Source organism: Haliotis asinina, chromosome 2, assembly GCF_037392515.1.
Source record: "Haliotis asinina isolate JCU_RB_2024 chromosome 2, JCU_Hal_asi_v2, whole genome shotgun sequence".
Lineage (NCBI taxonomy): Eukaryota > Metazoa > Mollusca > Gastropoda > Lepetellida > Haliotidae > Haliotis > Haliotis asinina.
Genome location: NC_090281.1, coordinates 85,969,968 through 85,993,764, shown reverse-complemented (window position 1 = coordinate 85,993,764; position 23,797 = coordinate 85,969,968). Strand labels below are relative to the sequence as shown.

At 40.6% G+C, this 23,797-nt stretch overlaps 2 protein-coding genes across 2 annotated transcripts; both read right to left on the bottom strand.

Moving 5' to 3' along the window:
* Window positions 1-537: 537 nt before the first annotated feature.
* Window positions 538-12,940, bottom strand: LOC137274501 (nucleoporin p54-like). Its single transcript, XM_067807721.1, has 11 exons — window positions 12,585-12,940; window positions 10,139-10,186; window positions 9,339-9,521; window positions 8,879-9,096; window positions 7,320-7,507; window positions 6,354-6,553; window positions 5,653-5,801; window positions 4,167-4,274; window positions 3,319-3,438; window positions 2,670-2,780; window positions 538-1,811 (listed from the first exon to the last, which is right to left on the bottom strand). Exons 1-11 carry the CDS (start codon window positions 12,862-12,864, stop codon window positions 1,695-1,697), a joined length of 1,722 nt encoding a protein of 573 aa, XP_067663822.1. The 5' UTR covers window positions 12,865-12,940; the 3' UTR covers window positions 538-1,694.
* A 7,476-nt stretch (window positions 12,941-20,416) lies between these two features.
* On the bottom strand, window positions 20,417-22,696 carry LOC137272066 (mucin-21-like). The gene has a single exon (XM_067804434.1). It carries the CDS (start codon window positions 22,694-22,696, stop codon window positions 20,417-20,419), a length of 2,280 nt encoding a protein of 759 aa, XP_067660535.1.
* Between the last annotated feature and the right edge of the window lie 1,101 nt (window positions 22,697-23,797).

Genomic DNA, 23,797 nt, shown 5'->3' with positions numbered 1-23,797 from the left:
AGTTCTGTATAGGAGATAAATATATTGTGTTGGAAAATCATAGGTTTAAAACTAAATTATAATCGCTTCAAAATCGAATGCCTTGAGAGAGGTTTTAAATACACAAATTAGAGCTATGTTTATTTTGTTATATACCACTGATTTACCAACACACCATGTTTATCTCCACGCTACCATTATCATACTAATGGGTTTTTTAATAAAAATACTGAGATCAGAGGTAGAAAAGGTGATTATATAACGCGACTTTAATTAACCAATCACAATCCAGTACTTACTAAAGTCATGGTAGAACTGTTTAATCCCAATCTTCAGTATTCAAATATCTTACCATATGTGAATAATGAAGTTTGGACCAGACAATCAAGTGAAAGACATCATGAGCATCAATCTACAGAACTGGGATATCATGACATGCACCAAAGGTCAGCAAGCCTTATCAAGATCCATCCTTCAGTCACCTGTTACCACCAGTGTGGTTACCAACCAATGGTCTATCACAATTACAATCCAGTTCAGATAATGAAACCAAACAAGTTTACAAAGGATGACTTTATTTACAGCTTACAGTTATACACATACATATTTATGGACATTTTGATTCCAAAACATGGAACTGTAACAACACCAAGTGTTACTTGCCCATGGATGCAAACTATTTGACAGTCTTTTATATAACCATAATGTGCATCAATAATTGGCCTCTTATGAATAATTCCTGCTGGCATGATATTGTTATGTTAGGAGAAAGTAATTTCTTTGAAGTAATCCTCTGTGAACAATGGAAGTTATATTGACTGGGTCTCCAGTATATTCTAGCAATATCAAAGGTGAGAGTGCAGCAGGTATATGTTTCACACACTGTCAGTGAGCCATGGTTTCCATTGTGACAAGCCAGTGGTATGACAGTTTGGTTACCCACAGACACATGAAGTATCATCATTTCTTTCCTCTGATTTAATCATGTTAAGCTTTACTGTATTTTCCTGCCATTAAGTATCAATAAGTTCAGACAGTGGTATTCCACGAACAATCTGATAAAGTTTGGTTGACTTGTGCAAGAGAGCTTTCAGCACCAGTTGTCTTGAACTATTTGTTTATGGGAGTGACTGAGCATGGTTTTATGCTGCTGTTTTCAGCATTATCACAACAGGGAACCCCAAAAATGGGCCTACCACATTGTAGCCATTCTGGGGAATCAAACCCGGGTCTTTGACTGCTATAAGCACTTGACTACCCCAACGCCCCACATTTACAGGAAAACAAGAAAGCTGTTGGATGTTGACAATGGTTCATACAGCACGATGCTGCACATGAGTGAGTTTTGATGACCTGACTTAAACAGTATTTCAGTAACACTATGGCATGTCATCATGAAGGAGGAAATCCTAAACAGAAGTCTCAGGAGTTTACCACAGTGGCAACAACCACACCCCAACATGCAAGATATATAATACTGATCATTGCACCTCACACTCAGAGCAGTGTGAACTGATCCTGTAGTGTCATGAACGTTGTTTTGTTGCAGATCAAACAAATACTCTTCTCCTGGACAAGTTACAGCATGCGAGTCATGAAGGATATGATGAGGACAATGTTTTTCTCCCATCTGTGAATCAAATTGTGCAGCATCTGCAGAGACACCACAAACAGCAACATATATGTCCTCCTATTGGTGTGACTGAGATGTGACATCACCTCCGTGTCTGTATGGTATCTGCCAGTGATGATTCTATAAGGTGAAGGTCGGAGGCATCATCTTTCAAGATTTGAATCAGATGATTGAGGCCATCTTGTTGTTGCTTCAATAGCTGGAACAAACAACATAAAGTAATGTTTCAGACTATTGACACAGGTACCAATATTTTACAAAAAACGTTAAAACTAATCATTCTTCCACTTGACTTTGTGTTAGTACATTTAACAGATGACCATGTTGACATTTTGTTGACAAGTCTAAAAAAGACATGGTTCCAACGAAGCAGGCCACCTAAAGCCTACATCACCATTTAGCAGGGCACAATTTTCACAACGAAACAAAAAGCAAAAATGAATATAAGTGCCAAACACTTCCTAGGTTAATAACAGTTCTCCAACATCACAATTAATACAAATTTTGCCTATCTCCTTGAAAATAACAAACAATAAACAGTTCCTGCACTGTATGAAACTCCTTCAGAAAGACAGGGAGCCCACAGGGCTGATAACTAAAATGTCGCCGGCCCTGTTAACATGTAACCAGCCCAGTAATAAATATAGGAAATTGAGATACAGTGTTAAAAGAAAGTAATTACTGAATTATACTTGTAGTGAGGTAAACTTATACAGGTGCAAAAGCAAATTTATTAAACCCATGAAAAGAATGACAATATTAATCGGCTGAAAGCATTCTCTAGACCAGTCACATTTAGTAGTAATGGGTAGGTTGATCTGTGGAAGTTAAAGTTTGATTGATCATGAATTATACAGACATGATCTAGATACCACAATTGTAAATTATTTTCGAAAAATTTCCAGTAGTCAATGACATGGTCAAATATATACTTTTGGAAAATGTTCTGGTGCACACTGCCAGCTATGAAATAAAGTTGTACACCCGCCATGTAACTAGCAAGCAGCAGGCCACAGGGCAGACGCTATTTCATACACTGGTTCATGATGTGCAGTACCTGTTTGATCTCTGACTGTAGGTCTGTGTCCATCTGAAATGATGACTCCTGTCGCTGAGATGACACGTGGTTCTGCATCCGGATCTGTGACATCAGTTCATTGAGTCGACCCTGGAGATAACAGGGAAACATTACTGTCAAGCTCTCCGCGGTTTTGTGGCAAAGCCGCACATTCAAGACAACACAGGTCAGTCTATTCAGTTGTTGAGGAATGAAAGCCCAAAGCTTAACTTTAGCAATGCAAGTTTGATGTTTACCACTTGGATCACACGCTAGAGTGCAAGTTTGGTTCCAGCAATACAGGGGAACCTTGACTTCAAATAAACTATCACGAATTCCAACATAGCAAAGGGAGACAACACTGCACAGCCAACTGCATTCAAGAACTGAGCCACCAATGCCACTCAAGCACTTGAAGAAATGAACAAGCATAATTTTACACCGTTTTTAGCAATATTCTAACCGCACCACGGTGGAATGTCACTAGGAATGGGCTTCACATGGACCCATGAGTGGAAACAAACCGGGGTCTTTGGCATGATGAGTGAATGCTTTAACCAGCATTGCAACTGAAGCATGTTTTGTTGATATGTGAGGTAAGTCCAGACATCTGTGATAGGATGTGCACTTAGTCCTAATGTATACTGACCTTAAACTGTGTTGGGTGGTTGAGCTCAGTTTGCAAGACGTCAAGCTGTACCTTGAGATGCTCTTCTTCAGCCTGGATGGCATACCCCATCTTCCGGTAGATCTCCTGCTTTACTATCACCTGTCACGACACGAAGAAACCTGTAACAATCACCCTCCAAACACACACAAACCTGTAACGATCACCCTCCATACACACACAAACCTGTAGCAATCACTGTGTATGATGCAAGCCTGTAACAACAATACCCTAAGTGGCACAAGCCTGTAACAATCACCATCCATGACACTCACAACTGGAACAAACATTCCCTGTGACAGAAGCCTGTAGAGAGGTTATGACACAAGCCTGTAAAGAGCACCTGCTCTGACACAAACAACCTCAAACAAACAGCCACTGCAAAAATTGTGATCATACTCTAAAATCCACGTACACCAAATCACCACCACTTACTGCTTGACACGTACTAAGTGAGTCTGCGCAGTAAACACATTTGTGACAAGTAGGCTCGGCAGGCAATGTAGGCAAATACACTTGATTGCTACAGGTACATGAGGTAGACCGCGGATTAAGCACATGCAATACTCGCTGACCGTGGTGTGAACTCAATGCCGCTTCTCTTTAACACACGTCCAGTTCGCACAAGGAAACTGAATATGTTTCAATATTTAGACAACCTGTTTCACTCTTGTTTCAAATGGAATGTTCTGGAGGACGTTCCAATGTATGCAAACTGGGGTCATTTGTTAGGTAGTGGCTCATCTAATAGTTGTCAAGCAGTAGGTTTGTTTCCTAACCCCTACATCACACCCTGCCATACAGGTACACCCTCATCCCTCACTGCCCACCTGTAATAGTCGGTGACCCAGCTCCAAGTGTTTTCTCTTGTACTCCTCCTGCCGAGCTAGCATGTTGCTGTGTTTGTTCTGCAGGTCCGTCAAATCACCAGACATCACCTGAAGCAACAGGACAACAAAACACACATTGTTTGTCTTCTATCCATAGGGTATAGCTTCTCAGAAAAATCATATGGTATAAGTCCGTTACTCCACTTCTAATTTTCACTTCATTGTCTAAGTAATGAACAGAAAGGAGGACATACAATCCCCCAAACAGTCACATATAATTCAGATCTCTGCTACCACTACAATGATATTGGGCACATCATATTATGGTAATGGGAGAATGAAATATCATGGACTTTGGTGACCAATAACTGGGTGAGAGAGAGAGTGAGTTTAGTTTTACGCCACACTCAGCAATATTCTAGCTATATGGCAGCAGTCTGTAAATAATTGAGTCTGGACCAGACAATCCAGTGATCAACAACATGAGCATCGATCTGCGCAATTGGGAACCAATGGCATGGCAACCAACTGAGCGCCTGACCACTTGATCCTGACAGTCACCTGTTATAACATGCATTGTCACCTTTTATGGCTAACATGGGTTGCTGAGGACCTGTTCTACCGCGGATCTTCATACTTAAATCAGTAAGTAGATTTTTTAAGCTTTACAGTTCTAGTTCCAAACTGATGATTTCCATTACAGCCAATACTTTGAAATTAGAGTCATAATGTCCTTGAAAGAAAATGTGAAAAGTACTAAATTCTCCATGGCCATTATTGTAAACAAGAGCATCCCTCCAGATATGGAATTTCTCTTCAGTTTCAAACTTTTAGCCTATGTAAGTGAGAAATAGGGCACATGGTTGGTCATGTGACTGTCTTGCCGGGGAAAATATGCAAGGCAGGCAACTCATGGGTGCGTGTACTTTTAACCTCTTCCTCAAAGGGAACTGCAAGGGATAAGTAACTTTCAAACTTGCACCAATCTCTGCCACGTGTGAAAGAAATCAGAGATTTCCCCCATTTATTTCAGCAGGCACTCATACTAGTGGTGTTCAGATTAATGAGTTTGATCGATGCTTGATCAGTAGAAAATAGTACAGGGTTGGTCGTGTGACTGTTTTGTCAGGAAAATATGCAAGTGTGTGTACTTTTAACCTCCTCTTCAAAGAGAACTGCAAGGGATTCAAATGTTCCACTATCTTCTCATAAAAGAAGGAGACAATCATAATAGGCATGAGTCAGGATAAGAAAAATAAGGGATATTTAGCTCAGCTTTCAGCTATACAGCCCATCAACATTCTACAGAATGACCATAGCTAGCAATTAGCTATTAGATAACACTTTAGGAATCCCTTTTGTAATCTGATACAAGACATTCTGATTGATGTAAAAAAAAGATGTTCTGTGATCTTTATGTAATGCTAGTGACCACCAAGAGCTGATATTAATTTATACCATGTATACATGACACAGCTGTACTCACATCGAGACGTTGTTGATGTAGACGTGTCTGTTCCTGCTGGTGTTGTAGTCGGCGCTGGACCTCCTTGAAGCCAATCATGGGGACAGGGATGAGTCTGGTTGGATCTGGGTTGTCCAACTTGGCCTGTTGCCACAGTACAGGGTCAATACCTGAAGGAATCACACAGCTAAGTGAGAGAGTTAGAATGGAATTCGAGTCACATCATGGAATGTTTGAGGTGGGAGGACTAGTTGGTTTGTTTGTGTAACGTCACACTCAGCAATATTTTAGCTATGTGGTGGGGGTCTGTAAATAGTCTGGACTAAACAAGACACTGATCAACAGTATGAGCATCAATCTACGCAACTGGAATGACATATCAACCAAATAGACAAGCCTGACCACCCGATCCCGTTAGTCACCTTTTATGACGAGCAAGGGTTACTGAAGATCAACCTTGGCTGTATCTTTACTGGTCATTCCCTGGCTTCAATCAATGACAAAATAACTTCAAGATAAACATTACTAGACATACACAATATAACCATGTCTTAAGCCTCATAAAACAACCACGTGTATAGGTAAGTGTTGCATCAAGGGGAGTACATATTGTCCATATCATCAAGACGGTTAAGTCAGAGAGGAAGTGCCCTACTTCTTACAGCATCACCCCAGCCCCCATCTACATGCCCCAAACCAGAGTAGGAATAAAGTCCACTTACCAGCTGGAGGTTTATCAAGGTACTCCTTCAACTGTTCACTCGACCAGCCCATCTTGGGCACAATGTTCTCAACAGTCAGCTGGGTGACCAGTGTGTTCTTGGAACCTGCCTGATTCATGAATGTGAATAGGTCAGATGCCCCTACCCGTCTAGCAGGCCCTGTGGGCGGACGCTCCAGTACATAAATCACCAACTCTGTCCTGCAAGGGAAGATTGGTATGAACAGGTGGCCTGAATGATATTGAACCTATATGATCACTGCTCCTGGCCTGAATGATATTGAACCATATACATCACTGACAGGGAATTATTATATTACAATATCTGTCCATGGCTGACTGTACAGTATGGCAGCAAAGCTTTAGAGAGGGAAATAGATATAGTTGGCAGCGTTTATGAATAGCATCGGACCCTCAGACAGATTCACCGATGCTCCAGTGGAAGTTTACAACCCGATAGACCGAAGGTCCAATGGAAGTCTGCAACATGTCTGTACATTTCACAATGACTTTGACTGAAGTTGTTATATGTAACACATTAAACATGTTTACTGTTTATAAATCTGATGTTTGTTGATAATTTCAATGCCAATTATAAGAAATGTGTGTATAATTGTATTCTATGTCAGTTGGTCAGACAACCACCTGAAACTTTCAGGACACAACGTCCTGTTACTTTGAAACGACATTCATGAACACTGAGTTGGCACTGGTGAAGATATGTTATTATGGCTCTCTTCTTCAAAGTAAGGGGCTGACAAAAATGATCTGCAGGTGGTCTAATTAAAAATATGAAGCAAACATCGCTATGTATTTTCGGCCATGATTAAGAATTACCGCTTGGGGAAAATTATATATAGGAGAGGATTGCCATGGTTACCTACTTCAGAAATATATGAAGTATTTTCAGAACTGAATTTAGCAAAAAGCTGCAAAAGGAGGTGCTGTAAACAAAACATGGCCTGACCTGTCCTCTGGGAGTGGTCTGATGCCTTCCACACAAACAGAAAGTGTGGGTTTACTGCCTAACATCTTGTGCAGGGTGTCAACAATTTGTTGTTGAGCTGCTGTCACCTCAGTCTGCTTCTTCTTCAACATGAGCGCCACCAACCCATCCTCGTTCCTTCCACTTGGTATCACATGGTAACCTATCGCCTTGGAAACCAAACATATGCAGTATATAGCAAGGTATGTGAGAGGACGTTAAAGGTGAAATTTCAAACTTGTAACAATCTCTGCAAAGTGTGAAACAAATCCAATTTTTCCATCATTTATTTCAGCAGGCATATACAGTAGTGGTGTTCCGAATAATCAGTTTGTTTGATGATTGATCGGTAGAAAATAGTTATCAAGGAATTCATCATAATACCTCTGATCGATCATGACTGGTTAATATATATCTTCATATCTGTAATTTGTAAGCCAGTAAGTATTTATAATGTTTTCAATGTGAATTTCACTCTTGCAACACATATATCACACACGTGTATTCATCTCAGGCCATGTAAGTCCACATCTTGTAATAAAGGCAAGCACATAAGCATAGAGCTCAAGGAGCTCCCTGATTGGCTCACGTGTCTGCATATGACCAGTAAGAGTCTTGTATCATATTGCCTGGGCTAACATAATGAACAATCATTAATCAATGATCAATCATTTTGTTGATCCAATCATGAAAATCTCCAGTGCAGGTTATTTCTCATAATATGCATATCAATAACTGGAGCAAAGTAATAAAACAATAATTAACTGTAATCATGAACAGTAAAACACCATCACAAAACTCATGTGGGCCATAACTGGACACAATCATCACATTACACAAAGGATACTTGCTGTATCAGATGTTGATTACATTGCAGTTTTATACTCTAGGAACTGTATTAATTGTATTAATTATTTCATTGTATTAACTGATCTAAGAAACATAACATTAAGGAACATGCTTTCCAAAGTTTGATTTGACATTCTTTATCTAAGAATACTGAAAATTCTCCAGCCAGAGATCTTTGATAATCACTGATGCAATGAGATCAACTGATTGACTGATTATTCCATCAATCAATCAAGCTGTGACATATAGAGATTCTCATCCGAGTGTCAATCAATTATATCAACACAAGTTGATAAAGTTACAAATATCTGAGACTTGTCGAGGACATTTTTACTTTCGACAAGTTCTGATATATTTCATATCAGCAGACATGGTGAGATTAAGTTTGTCATCAAAATTCACTCTTCATTAGTTTCCAATGAAAAATGTACATCTCTGAACACAGTTCTACCACTAGGCTTGCAGTGCAGCAATTTCATGGCATTGTGACACCATCACGTTCATGGCGTCATAGCATTGTCAAGGAACTGTATAAAATCTACTGTCAAAATGATATCTCCTCGTGGATATTGTTTCATCTCACACATTGTGACACAAGCAATATCTCTTGTGGAACAGAGTTTTGGATGATAAACGATATTAACACATCCAAAAGATATGGATACATTTTTTATGAATTCATAAAACTGTACCTTGAATCTACAGAAGGGATTATCTGCCTTGAACTCCACCATGCCATTCTGACTGTAGTAACCCTTCCCATTTCCCCAGCAGGCCTGTAGCTGGTTCCATTTGGCAATAATGGCATCTCTCTCATCGCCATAGATCTGAGGTAGAGACACTGCCATGGCCATGTTGGTGAGGTCAGCTGCACCAGGTTGTTGCTGTTGCTGCTGAGGTTGCTGTCCCCCTGGAAGGATCAATGAAACAGAGTCAGCATCGGGTACAAGCGTATGACAATGATTACAGCAAAACAACAATGTGCATGCATGTGTGTCCTGCTGCCTGCTTTAGTCCTCACTAAAGCTGGTATCCACGGATATGTTAATTATTATGCCACTGTTCAACATGGACACTAACCCTTTTGACACACACCACTTCCCATTTTCCACCACCTCCCCTCAAGGACTTTGAATAAATCTGACACTGCACCTGCAAACAATCCTGCTCCAAAGCCAGTTTGTCCAGTTGTGGCACCACCAAATCCTGTGGTGCCAAACCCCCCAAATCCTGTGGAGGTCCCTGTTGTTCCTGTTGGTGCTCCAAAGCCAGCAGTGGTTCCTGTTCCAGCACCAAAGCCTGACGTGGTTCCAAATCCACCAAATCCTGTAAAGCCTGTCAAAGTCAATGCTCATGAAAAATCCTGTAGCCAAGGCGAATGCCATCACTAGTAAGGGGTGGGGGAGTTTAGTTTTACACTACACTCAGCAATATTCCATCTATAGACAATCCAGTGATCAACAGCACGACCATCAATATGCGCAATTGGGACCTGATGACGTGCGAACCAGAACAGCGAGCCTGACCACCCAATCAAGTTAGACGCCTCTTGTGACAAGCATGGGTTGCTGAATACCTATTCTACCCTGGATCGTCAATGGTCTGAATACCATCACTATGGTTTTGTTTTTGTGTGTAGAAGGTATAGATGAAGAGGTTCAGATCCTCCAATAGATTAGTTATTAAGGTTCAGACATAAGCCCACACTCTAGGACACTGTCACTTCATCAAAAGACATTGCTCTATTTTTCTGTAGCACAAAAAGTATGAGAATGTTTTCATATAAAATAGAGATAAAGAAATGATATGTGAAAAGCCTCTGCTGCATTCACAGTTCACTGAACTATTTTCACATAACTTTGCTGTTATAACTTTTAACTTAGAGTGTTATACACATCACACGATTACTGTGGTCCTAAGCATATCTAGAAATCTATTACTTTCAACCTTACCTGAAGCAGTAGTAGTTGTTGTTGCCGTTCCCCCAAATCCAGAAAAACCTGAAACGTTTTTTTTTATAATGATTATGCAAAAGTTTTGGGAAAGACTTCCACCCATATTCCCCCTAAGTTTAAACATTGAGAATAGCGCTCATAGAGTGCCGTTTTTATAAGATGGATATGTGTTTCAATATGTTACAATAAAATTAAAGAAACATGTTAAAAACTCATTGTTATCAGTTGAGGAGCATCTATATATTCAGGTGATGATTTGACTTGACTGAAATTTAAGAAGATACAGGCGGAAGTCATCTTTTCCTGGACAGGAAGCATTTTATGACTGGCATTTATCTGAATCTTCATTGTGCAATTATGACCAATGTTACTCTTGCCATAATGACAGGCATTTCAAATATACTGATGTTGGCTTGTGTTTTACTTAGAGTTGTCTTTAATAAGTTTCATACATTAGTGACATAATTTTCAACGTGTTCGTGTGATAATCAAGCAAACAGATGCTCTAGAGAGTCACCTGGCGTAATCAATATTCGCGCACCTAACACATTTAGGCATGGTATGTGGAATTAACAAGGCACATGAAAATCAACAACTATACAAACCTTCATCAACATAAAATGTTCATAAAAACGTACATTTCAGCATTTGACAAATCGCTATCATAGCCAGACAAAGCTGCCATCCACAAGACAGTATCAAAGTCAGTTGCGCACAAAGACACCAATATTTGTGATAGCTAAAATCCGGACAAACAGTATGGTGAATAGTTTACACCAAAAGCTGATACTGATGTAGTATTGAAGTTCATGTCTCATAATGCTTATAAGAAGGTTTTAGTCAGGGAAATGTTCAGAATTTGTCTACTTTTGTCTCTTTCCATTAAACAGATTCATTTAAACAAGTTAAAGTTCCAGTAATCGTGAATGAAAATTAAAATAATATTCTACAAGCCTTTGGAGACATTTACTGAATAAACAAAAGCGTATGTTCGGGAGACGGTGTTTTCATAGACTGAACCAGTTCGTAGACGCGGTGATTTCATAACCCAGACTGTTTCGTAGACGGTGATTTCGTAAACGTGTACAAATAATTGAATAATATTATTCTGCAAGCATATTAATTTTGATAAACCACTAGGCTTATATATTGTGAATATGCTTTAGTTTTGTTATCCGCAAATAAGAAAACAATGAAATAGTTAAACAGTTTTCGCTGTTTACTCATTAAAGCCATTCGGTTGCACTTAGTTGTTGTGAATGTTAATTAGGAACTAGTGAGTTGTTTTGATTGCGTTTTGTTAATTACTTTGGCAGTGACCCACCCACCTTCTCCAGTGCTACTTCTGGGCTTGTGTCTTAGTCGTTGAATGTTGATCAGTTCTGTGGGAATAGGAAGTAGTGAGTTGTTTTGATTGTGAAATAGTGTGTGTATACTCAGGTGTGTTGTTAATTATTTGTCGGTGACCATCACACTCTATCCTTCTTCTCCACTGCTACTTGTTTCCGTAGTTGAATGTTGATCATAGGTACCTATTGTGTGGTTTGGTATTTATTTCAGAAAACTCAGAGATTATTATACTATTTGCGCGCCTCTCATCATGTTTTTTTTAACACCGATCATAATTACCTAATATATTGTTTTATTTCACCAAACTCAAACACTTTTCGTTTGCACTAATGTCAGAATTAATAATAATACCAAACTAACATTTACTAACATCATTTACTAACGTCTACCAATCCACTGCTCAATTCGTCTACGAATCCACCGGATTTCCACGTCTACGAACCAGTCTGGCCTATGAATTCACTGCAAGCCATATATTCATTATTCATTAATTAAAACCATTTGATTTTATCATAAAGTCATTCTGTTTTTACTTAGTAACTTTTCATGAAAATTTGTTGTAAGGTTATGAGAACTGAATCTGAAATTGGCTTCCAAGGTTATTTTTCCCAGACAACACCCCGCCTTCTGGGGCCATGTACAAATACACGGCAGATCGGTGATGTCATGAATGAAAACTATTTGCTAGGGTGTAATTTCGTCTTGATGCTTTTGCATTAGTGCAGATGAGTAAATATACGTTTGCTGGAAAACTTTGGATAAAAACCCTGAAGTTTGTTATTTCCGAATCGTGACAGCAGGAAGAAGTAGACGACTTCTTGTTTACAAACACGAAATCTTACGTCACACTTTTATGTGTGGCAACCGCGTAAATCCGGAAAATGACAGAGTTTACATTTTTTTTTGTTTTAAACATATTTTATTCAGTGAAGAAAGGGATTAGGAACAAGTTATCCAACTTAGGTAACCCTCTCCCGAGTTTACATTATGCCAGGATCCGAAAACCCGAAACACGAGGACACTCTCAATCAGATACTACGACGGATTTTAGACAGGTGTTAGCTACAGTATGATATTGTTGCATCATTGGTACCTGTGGTGGATGTTCCAGGGTTAGTTCCGAAACCACTGAAACCTGTCGTTGCTGTAGTCGTTGCTGCACCCCCGAAAAACCCTGTGGTTTGCCCCAGGGTTGCTTGAGTGCCTGTCCCGAAACCTGAAAAGCCCGTGGATGCTGCTGTTGTAGCAGTACTGCCGAAACCACCAAATGCTGGAGCCGATGTCGTCACCGCTCCACCAAATGAAAAACCCGTGGTAGCAGTTGTTGCGGGATTAGTGCCGAATGCTTGTGTGGGATTGGAAAACAACGACATATTTGAAGATTAACAGTGCGCGCTTGATGACGGATTTCAACTTCCTGTCACTAGAGTTATATGCCCTTGTATTATTGATAAAAGTGTGCGCAAGGTACAAACGAACATGGCTGTATATATATATTTATTTTTCTAACGCAAACATATAGATTTTATGTTTCCAATTCTCACCCAACCCCTATTTAACATTACAGAACAAAATATGTGAACCCCCCTGTAATCACCCCCACCGCACAAACACTTCCACGACCATCTTCTCCAGTGGCTCCTCTCTCTCTCTCTCTCTCTCTCTCTCACACACACACACACACGCACGCACGCGCGCACGCGCACACACACACACAAACAAACACACACACACACACACACACACACACACACACACACACACACACACACACACACACACACACACACACACACACACACACACACACACACATACATAGCGACCAGAACTGAGATAACTACCATGGAGAATTCATTTTCACTCGAGTTTCAATAGTCATTTAACAAAAGAGGGTGCGCACCCCAGCACTCACATACAAATACACACACACGCACGCACGCACGCAGACACAAACACACACATCCCTGGATCGCATATACAGAAAATCCGTTTTTTAAGAATACATCCTCCATGCCCAATACACTTATTGGGGGACTGGATACAAAGGACAGTGTGGATGGTTGTGTCATATTGTGTGACTTGTCTTGAAACTGTTTAAATCAGTTTCTCGTAATACGTGAAACCCAGTGGTCCTAGTCAGAATGGCCACAAAACTTTCCAGTCAAAATGACGACAGAAAAGTCAAAATGGCCACAAACCCCTAGTTAAAATGGACATACCAAAAAGTCAAAATGGCCATACATTATTTTATTATTTTTCAATACTCATGACATTTGTATTATTTGATATCAAAGTGTAAAAGTGAGAAAAGAAGTTATCAGTGTATCAGACAAAACCTGATGTTCATTACACATACACAGATAATTTTAAACAAATAACAAATATATGTGTAAGCTCTTTATTCGTGTACAAGCACCTTTTCTCTGTTTATTTTTACTGTTTATCAGTTACTTCAAGTCAGAATCTTGATCTTCTAATGGTCCAGTCAGCTGTTACGTCTAGTCAAAAACTTGATCATTCCAATAGCCATCCTGAAGATTGGTCATGGCTGCTTCCTTCATCTGAGAAGTATAAGAATCAATAATAAACACCTAGTTTTGTGTGACATAACTTCTTTTGTCAGTTTTACATTAACCCAGTACATGAATGCCAATGCTTCAGCAAATCAGCTGACGGCATGCGTGTGTTTCGGCCTGTGAAGGGACCCCCACCACCACCACCACCACCACCACCATAGTCTGTTTCACGGTCCCAGAACCACTTTAATTTCCTTACTAATATACCCTCCAGCAGTTCTAAAGCAAGCAAGTCTAGATTCAAGTTCTGAATCACCAATCACACCGGGGTTCCTTTTCGGTTTAAGGGAGTTCATTTTTTAACCCATAAAAATATAAACTGACGGGGAAAAGAAAGTATGCCAAAACAAATTTGTCTCTGGGAAAATATAACAAGAAGAAATGTCAAACGTTATGCAATTCATTGTTCAACCAATCATTTGTCAATGGATATTCATAACATTTACAGCATTTGGGGTTGACATTAGATATGTACAGTAGTTTAAATGGAGAAGGTGTGATTTCTAAATTTACTGTTTGTTAATGAAATTATTGGAGGTTGTTGAAATGATCAGAGGAGTTATTATCAGACACAATTCGATGTCAGCAACGGGTATGTCCTCCATATGTATCGATGCATGCTTGAACACGACGTCTAACAGAGTTAATCAATCGCCACATAACGTTGTTTCCAATGGCCTGCCACTCCACTATCAATGCATTTACCAAGTCTTGACGATTTGCAGATGGTGGGTTACGTGAAGGAATTTGTCTGTGTAGGGTATCCCACAAGTGTTCAATCGGCGAGAGGTCTGGAGGTCGAACTGACCATGGCAGAACATTTACGTTATTATGCTGGAGAAAGTTCTGTACAATCCTGGCAACACGGGCCCCGGTGTCATCTTGCTGAAACATGACTCGCCGATGTTGCTGTACGAATAGCAGCACAACAGGACGCAAAACTGAATCCATGTAACACTGGGCTCTTAAGTTTGCATCGACAACTACCAGCTGTGTCGTCAATTCTCTACATCCTTCTCCCAAGACCATAACATTCCCTTCACCTAAAGGAATCGTCTCTTGAATTCAGCAGGGTGCTGTTCTCTCATCACCTCTACGACGGTAGACTCGAACCTGACTATCTGCACGGAATAACGTCTTTCATCAGTAAACAGAATTCGGGTTCTGACAATTAATATGCTGCACAGTGCGGACCCACCTCAGTCTGTCATGTCTATGACGAGGGGTCAAGGTCACCCAACGGAATGGTCGATAAGCAGGAATACCATAATGTTTCAGTCGTCTGATAACTGTTCTTCGACTGACCACATGATCCAACAATGTTGCTGCTGATGACGTCGCAGTGATGAAGCGAATACGAAGATGCAATAAACGCAGGTACAGCCCCCCCCTAAGTAATTGAAGGAATTACAGCAAATTTGAAGGAATTGCACCCGTCTCGGTGAGTTTTGTTTTTAGTTGCTACTATTACATTTTTATACTTATCCATCTTTGACCACCCGTGTTGAATGCGTTTAGGTATGAGGTGTTGTCGGGGCAATAGCTTATGTTTTTAGGAAAAGATAGTCACTCTAGGAGAGCGTCACAAGTCATGCCCCTGGAGATTGGTTACATCTGAACATCGAAGTCGTGCCGATGATTACGAACATCATGAACGTGCGCCATGAAGAAGTTTAAGATTTAAGAGTTTAATTTTTCTTGCTATGAAGTGCAATTGACAAGTTTAAACACATTTTACAAAAAAAAATGATGTTATATCTAGCGCGGGTTCGTAAGACAACACCTCATACCTAAACGCATTCAACACGGGTGGTCAAAGATGGATAAGTATAAAAATGTAATAGTAGCAACTAAAAACAAAACTCACCGATCGAGACGGGTGCTTCTTCCAACGACACCATGTTTTGCTGCGTGAGTTTCCGCTCGCGACCGGAAAATCTCCGAAGATGGCCGAGCGTGTTTCCAGTATTACCCACATTGCTTCCGATAGGGCCGATGTGTTTCTGTTATTACCGCTAAATTACCGATATCGCTGCAATTGTTTCGCGAGTGGGCTGCGTTTGTTTACATTTGCGATGCAATTCCTTCAAATTTGCTGTAATTCCTTCAATTACTTAGGGGGGCCTGAGGTAGCTGTCTTCATTATCGGTGATAACTCGTGGCCTGCCGTTCATTGGCCTGTTAGCAGTGGTACCTGTTTGCCTCAGTCTTGTCTGCAGCCTTGTTATTGTTGTTCGAATGCAACCAAAAATTCTTGAAACATGAGCATGCCTGGCCCCCTAGTTTGAGCATACCAATCGCCCTCTCGCGCTGTTCTGCAGTTAATCTCGGCATGTCAGCTGAAGTAATCTTCTTGTTTATGGTCTTGGAATGCTGATTTCAGGGCTTTTATACCTATTACCATTTCAATCATGCGGTGCTCGTGCATTACATTTTTCATCATTAAAACTGATTTTCGCAGGAACCAGTGCATTTTCACTTGTGCTCAAATTGTTATGTGTTGTGTTCTTGTGATATGTTTATGTAATCTAGAAACAAAATTCAGTTAAAATATTGGAATCCGACATTTGGTATAGTTTCTTTTGCCCGTCAGTTTATATGTATTTAGAGGTTAAGCGTTTTACACTCTGGGCGTGTTCGTTTGCGTCTGCATTTCACAGTTTGACTGCGTGTGCAGTTAGTGTGTGTGCCAGTATGTTATTGTGTGGTCATCCGGATTTAACAATGTGCGTGTGTTTTTAATTTGAAATCAACTCGTTTAACTGGACATGAATCATACGTCAGTTTCAAAGGCATTCAGTGCATTATCTTTAACAGTACACGCACATGTTCGTATGTTTGTCTTGATAAGATCGTAGTGAGCCACTTCCGGGTAACTGTAGAGGAACACCACCCCAGCAATGACCTAACACCTCTTCGACGTTAATCATTCCAAATTGGCAGCTACCCGGGTAAGGCCACATAATAAAATATTCTTGTTTCTCATCCCCTTTTCAAATAAAATACATATTTATATTTTATTGAATTTTATGTACTTGAGTTCTGTGAAAATGTACACCTTTTCTCCTAGAGAAATTTAAAAGATAGAAGGGTAAAACATTTAGGTACATTTTGAGAGTTAAAGTTGCATTTTCTCTAATGTTGAAAAACTGAGGGTTTGGCCGAAATTTTGGGTCGACTGTTATAACAACATTTAATAAATGGCCTAACAACATACAACGTAACCTCTGAAATGAACATTTACTACATAAAAGAACGTTCCTCATGTGACAGGTTGATCTTTTCCTAAATACTTAAGGTAATGGGGAGATTCCTTTAAGACACATGGGTTTGGAAATAAAGCTTGCGCGGTCTGGGGCTAGCTTAAGGCACCCAGGACAAGTGTCTCCCCAGCATGGCTCCAGAGTGAAAGATCAGCTGATAAGAGAGAGGGTGCGAGCGAGAGAGTTTAAGACAAAGAGAGAGAGAGAAAAAAAAAAGGGGGGGGGGGCGCAAACTGTGAGGCTGCTCTATGTATTTCATTATACAGAACCTACAGAACACTACAATGAACTGGTTACTCTCTTGCGTGATATGTTAGTAGAAACCACCCCACTTGATCACACTAAATAATATTCATAAAATACGACAAAACGGATCCCATAAAACTTTGTTCACTTGAAACCGGTAATCTAAGACTTTTCACATATCATAGAATTGCAGGAGGTATATTGAGTAGTCTTAGACTGTTTCACGGTGCCCGAACCACATTATTTTCCCTACAGCCTAGCCCACCTTGCAATGCTGAAACACTCAATGAAGCAAGTCCAGATTTTCCCATGCAGGGTCTGAACCTCTGGTCTCCCTAGGGCCGGTTTTCAATTTATGACAGATTTGTTTGTTACTATCAAGATTATATCTTATGAGATATTGAGCACCAGTCTATTTATAGACTAAACATGTATTTGTTTCAGAGACTAAACCCGCCCTTGGCACCCAGTAAACGTTGATTCAACCTTCAGGAACAGTGGCGCATATGCTGTCATGTTCAAGTTCTTTTTGTCCAGAATTGTGTTTTGTTTTGATGAAAAAACCTTCCTAACATTCTAAACTATGTTACCTGCATAGTAGTACAAGTACCCGATCATATGCAGCCTCAAATTTGGTAGGTATGAAGTTACTCGCTTATTCACAGACAGGTTGATGTACGACAAAATATTCTGCCTTGTAACCATGACTCGGATCATTTCTTGGCGAACATATTGCTACGCATGGCCATGAAGAGGTAGGATAAGATAAATAAAGCTTTAAGGACTATAAAGGAATTTATTTTACTTCAGATCATCAAAAATGTTACACAAAGAATTGATTAAACGAGTACAAAATCACTTTTGTAATAAGACATGTATTGGATCATGCAACATACAGGGCATGAATAAAACAATTTGCAGTTAAGGGAAACATGTTCTACCTATGGGTTTAAAACAAGTAACAATCCACGATTTAACAATTGTGTTGTGGTGAGATATTAATTCCATGTCCTTTCTCGGCCGCCATAGTTCACGGGTTGATCACGAATGCCTGGCATTGTTCAGGCAACGGCCTGACACATTAGAGGTCTAACGTTACTTTGGATCCTCCGCTGTCACCAACCACACAAAATCACGCATACCATAATTCCGACAAGCGTACACCTATGCGCCGTCGTGACGTGTATCAATTCTATAGTAAGTCTTTCATATAAGTGGGACGACTGGGTAAAAGAGCACATATCGATGGTGACACTAAAAGAGTGGAATACATGTGTATACGAAGAGAAGGATGAAAACAAGACAACTGGGTTCATACAGTTCATATATACTCATGTGAACTCACACAAAACAGGAAACCATGCCTTAAATACATCAAGGGTGGTGGGGTAGTCTAGTGGTTAAAGGGTTTTCTCGTCACGTCGAAGACCCGGGTTCGATTCCCCACGTGGTTACAATATGTGAGGCCCATTTGTGGTGTCCCCCGCCGTGATATTGCTGGAATACGGTGGCGTGAAACGAACCTCACACTCTCATTACAACTGTTGGACGCTAAGGCTTTCATTTGTTCTTTATTAGTTAAGTTCTACTCTACTTGCTACAATATACTAGCCAGGGTATATACTCACACATATAGTCCGTGTATTACTTGCTTGACAAATTCTCTCACGCGTAAGGCAACTAGATGTTTACAGTCGTGTTTGTCCCCATTATAACAACTGATTGAGAGAGTTGGTGAGATATTAACAATATTCGAGGAGTATGACTACTTCAAACCTAACACAAAAGGGTAATCGAACTCGGTCCTCGACTTGGCACAAAGAGCGAACACTTAATCCACTGCACCCCATATCAACAGTATATTCCATACAACTAGACAAACATTGAACGTATGTAATATTGAATAAGTATGTTAACTGTCATATCGATACGTCATTGAGGTAGAACCTGACAAAGGACGAGTTCATGCTAACCATAAATGTTAGCCTCATGATCGACAGGGCAAACACGTTTCTTTCGGGAACATATAAAAATAGTAATAATAATAATGACCTCGCCTTTGAAATGTCTCACTTGCATCCCATGTACACTGTCGTCAGGCCCTTGGTTTGGTACTTCCTGATCTCTTGGCGCAGATCAGGAGAGTGCCCGGGTTCTCCACCGAGAGCACAGCCCTTCTGACAATCTGGGTAATGCAGAGGGCTGCAGTGTTGGGGAGCCTTCGTATTCTCCGGAAAATTCTTGGTGGGTTCGACTAGGTAGTGTTTCCTGGGAGAAGTCCCATTTGCTGTCTGGACTGCGTGTAAAGGGGGCGAGGGCACTGACTTGATGATGAGCCTTACCGGCCTGACTGTGCCAGGATCACCTCTGATCCCCCTCTGCTGCATATCTGTCTTAATCTGTAAAACATAATTATAGATTTATATAGCTCTTTTACCAGCTGAGCACAGCTGCTCAAAAGCGCTGCTAGAGTCTGACAACGTATGGCCATACACAATGCAGGAATGACTGTAGTGTACATTGGGTGGCTGCGGTCCGATGGACGCCATCAAGCGATGTTAAACGGCTGTAAGACCTGCAGTATCATGTGACTTTAATACGTTACAATAGCATTCTATTTTTGAACACAACAACAGCATCGTGTCTACCACTGCATCACAGACAAACTGGAAAGAACGCTAGTGAAATTATGTAAGATTAATTTGAAATTTACCAGAGCTCAGTGACCGCTCGATGCTTACCTTCACCTTTCACAGGGTTGTATGGAAGCAATGCTAAGTAGTAATTCGAGTAAAAAAGACACAAGTATCAAATGTTGAGTTTGATATGTTCTATTATTAATATCCTAGTGGCTTGTTATAAGACATAGACGTAGTTGGAAAGTCTTCGAATTCAGTCCAGCTGTCTTTACTCAGTTGACCTTTGGGTCTAGCAGGAGCAGATTTCAAACGTGCCTTAAAAAGACAATACTGTATCCCTGCAACGATTGCTATGAGGATGATAGATCCGCCAGCAAAGATGGATACAGAGATGGCAAGGCGTTGCTGCTTTGCTGTTAAACTCACTGAGGGCCGTGTTGTAGATGTCGTTGACGTTGCAAGTAAGGTAACGGTTGAAACATCCACAGTGTAGTTCAAAGCTGTGAAATTCGCCATTTCCGTGTTCGTGATCGATGAAGTCAGAGGACTGGTGCTTCCATTGACGTTCATGTCTACAGGGAAAGTCATGCTCGGGTCGAGGGATGCTGATGAGTGCGCATACAGAGTAGGAGCAATTGTTGCATTATGGGTGGATGTGAGTTCAGGTGACTGACTGACAGAGATGGATCGACGAACAGCATCCGAGGTAAGGGAAGGCACGGTTGAGGCAATCTCAGTTGTGGTTCCAGATGCTGAATTTATATTTGAAAATACACTTACATCTGTGTCCAGAACTGTCTGCACAAGAGTCATGTCCCATTCTGACAGTGCAGACGACACTTGGTAAGTATCTGTAAGTTTTGTAAATGGATGTCCGGAAGAAGAGTCAGCTATCATATCCGTGGCCGATGTTTGAATTGCGGAAGATGGCAGAGCAGTCATATCAATGGCCGATGTTTCAATTTCGGAAGAAGATACAGCAGTCGTATACGTGGCCGATATTTCAATTCCAGACGAAAACATTGTGGTCATATCAATGCCCGATGTTTCAATTCCAGAAGAAGTCACAATAGTCATATCCGTGGCCGATGTTTCAATTCCAGAAGAAATCACAACAGTCATATCAATGTCCGATGTTTCAATTCCAGAAGAAGACACATCTGTCATATCCGTGGCCGATGTTTCAATTCCAGACGAAGACATTGTGGTCATATCAATGCTCGATGTTTCAATTCCAGAAGAAGGCACACCAGTCATATCCGTGGCCGATGTTTCAATTCCAGAAGAAGACACAACAGTCATATCCGTGGCCGATGTTTCAATTTCGGAAGAAGTCACAATAGTCATATCAATGTCCGATGTTTCAATTCCAGAAGAAATCACAACAGTCATATCAATGTCCGATGTTTCAATTCCAGAAGAAGACACATCTGTCATATCCGTGGCCGATGTTTCAATTCCAGACGAAGACATTGTGGTCATATCAATGCCCGATGTTTCAATTCCAGAAGAAGGCACACCAGTCATATCCGTGGCCGATGTTTCAATTCCAGAAGAAGACACAACAGTCATATCCGTGGCCGATGTTTCAATTTCGGAAGAAAACACATCAGTCGTATACGTGGCCGATGTTTCAATTCCAGACGAAGACATTGTGGTCATTTCAATGCTCGATGTTTCAATTCCAGAAGAAGACACATCAGTCGTATACGTGGCCGATGTTTCAATTCCAGAAGAAGACACATCAGTCGTATACGTGGCCGATGTTTCAATTCCAGACGAAAACATTGTGGTCATATCAATGCTCGATGTTTCAATTTCGGAAGAAGACACAGCAGTCGTATACGTGGCCGATGTTTCAATTCCAGACGAAAACATTGTGGTCATATCAATGCTCGATGTTTCAATTTCGGAAGAAGACACAGCAGTCGTATACGTGGCCGATGTTTCAATTCCAGACGAAAACATTGTGGTCATATCAATGCTCGATGTTTCAATTTCGGAAGAAGACACAGCAGTCGTATACGTGGCCGAGGTTTCAATTCCAGACGAAAACATTGTGGTCATATCAATGCTCGATGTTTCAATTTCGGAAAAAGACACAGCAGTCGTATACGTGGCCGAGGTTTCAATTCCAGACGAAAACATTGTGGTCATATCAATGCTCGATGTTTCAATTTCGGAAGAAGACACAGCAGTCGTATACGTGGCCGATGTTTCAATTCCAGACGAAAACATTGTGGTCATATCAATGCTCGATGTTTCAATTGAGGAGGAAGACGCAGCAGTCGTATACGTGGCCGATGTTTCAATTCCAGACGAAAACATTGTGGTCATATTCGTGGCCGATGTTTGGTCACCAGTTATGTTCCTGGTCGTTGCCTCGGTGCTGGACGATGGGGAGAAGGTCATGGATTGTAGCACTCCCGTCCACATAAACACACACCAAACCATCAGCATGAACCCACTTGGCGCCATACTTAATATTTCTGTTGAAGAATTCCTCTGAAACTTCCAATTTCAACCCTATCTCTTTGTTGACATACCGCCACTTGGCGACTAAGACATGTTCCTCGGTGTAATTCCCTTGTTTGCAGTGTGGTCTTGCCGACTCCAGGCTGGAAGTCCAATCGGGCATGTCGACCTATCTAATGATTAGTCAACGTTCAACCGGTAAAGAAGCTAAGTTGCGTGTTAGTTGACAATGACAGTATGTAATTTTATACCTTGACTACTTCTCCATATAGCCAGTCACTCACGAAGCAGAATAATTCTACCGACCATAGTAGGGCCTGCTAAAAGATCAGTCACTGGAAATGTGAAATATCGGAATATCGTCGATGAACAGAACTATCAAAGATTATCGAGATTAAAATTGTTTCATCGATGATATCTAACTAAAACTCTCGGGTTGAAATATGCTTTTAATTTACATACATACAGATGATACATACTTTGTCAAAGTCTGAAGTGTGTTCACGACGCTGTTTTTGTGATGTATGTTCTTTTGGACATGTTTTTCTTTTATTCAAATTTACTTCTCCGATGTTTATCCATGATCGATCGATATTCGATAGTCAGTTCTTCGCTATGGATTCAAATTGGTACTGGAATATATATGAGCAGGCTGCCTCTTCCAAAATATGCCCAGGAACATATAAAACAGATCGTTTGCAGTTGTAAAATATATAGTCTTGCTAGTATATATGCTACCAATATTTAAATGTCACCGTCTTTAATTCGGCGCCTTGAAACCTCTTTGAATATATGCTGCTCAGTCGACTTATATGGTGCCTGGACAATACAGCACAAGGGAATGCATTCATTAAATGTATACCATTATTGATATACGGGTGACTGGTAAGGACACATTACCGGTACTTAGTGTCATTTCAAGTCGTAGTTATCCACAAATCTGGCAGTTTTGAGATCTCTTACAGACCTAACCGGCAGCGGAGCATTCGCTTTTTGCATTCATTTGAGGTATTACGGTAGGTGTTTTGCTGAGTGATACACACAGCCCTGTAATGGACGTTTCCTAGTCATTCTCATGCTCCATTTAGCAAAAGTGTATCAAAT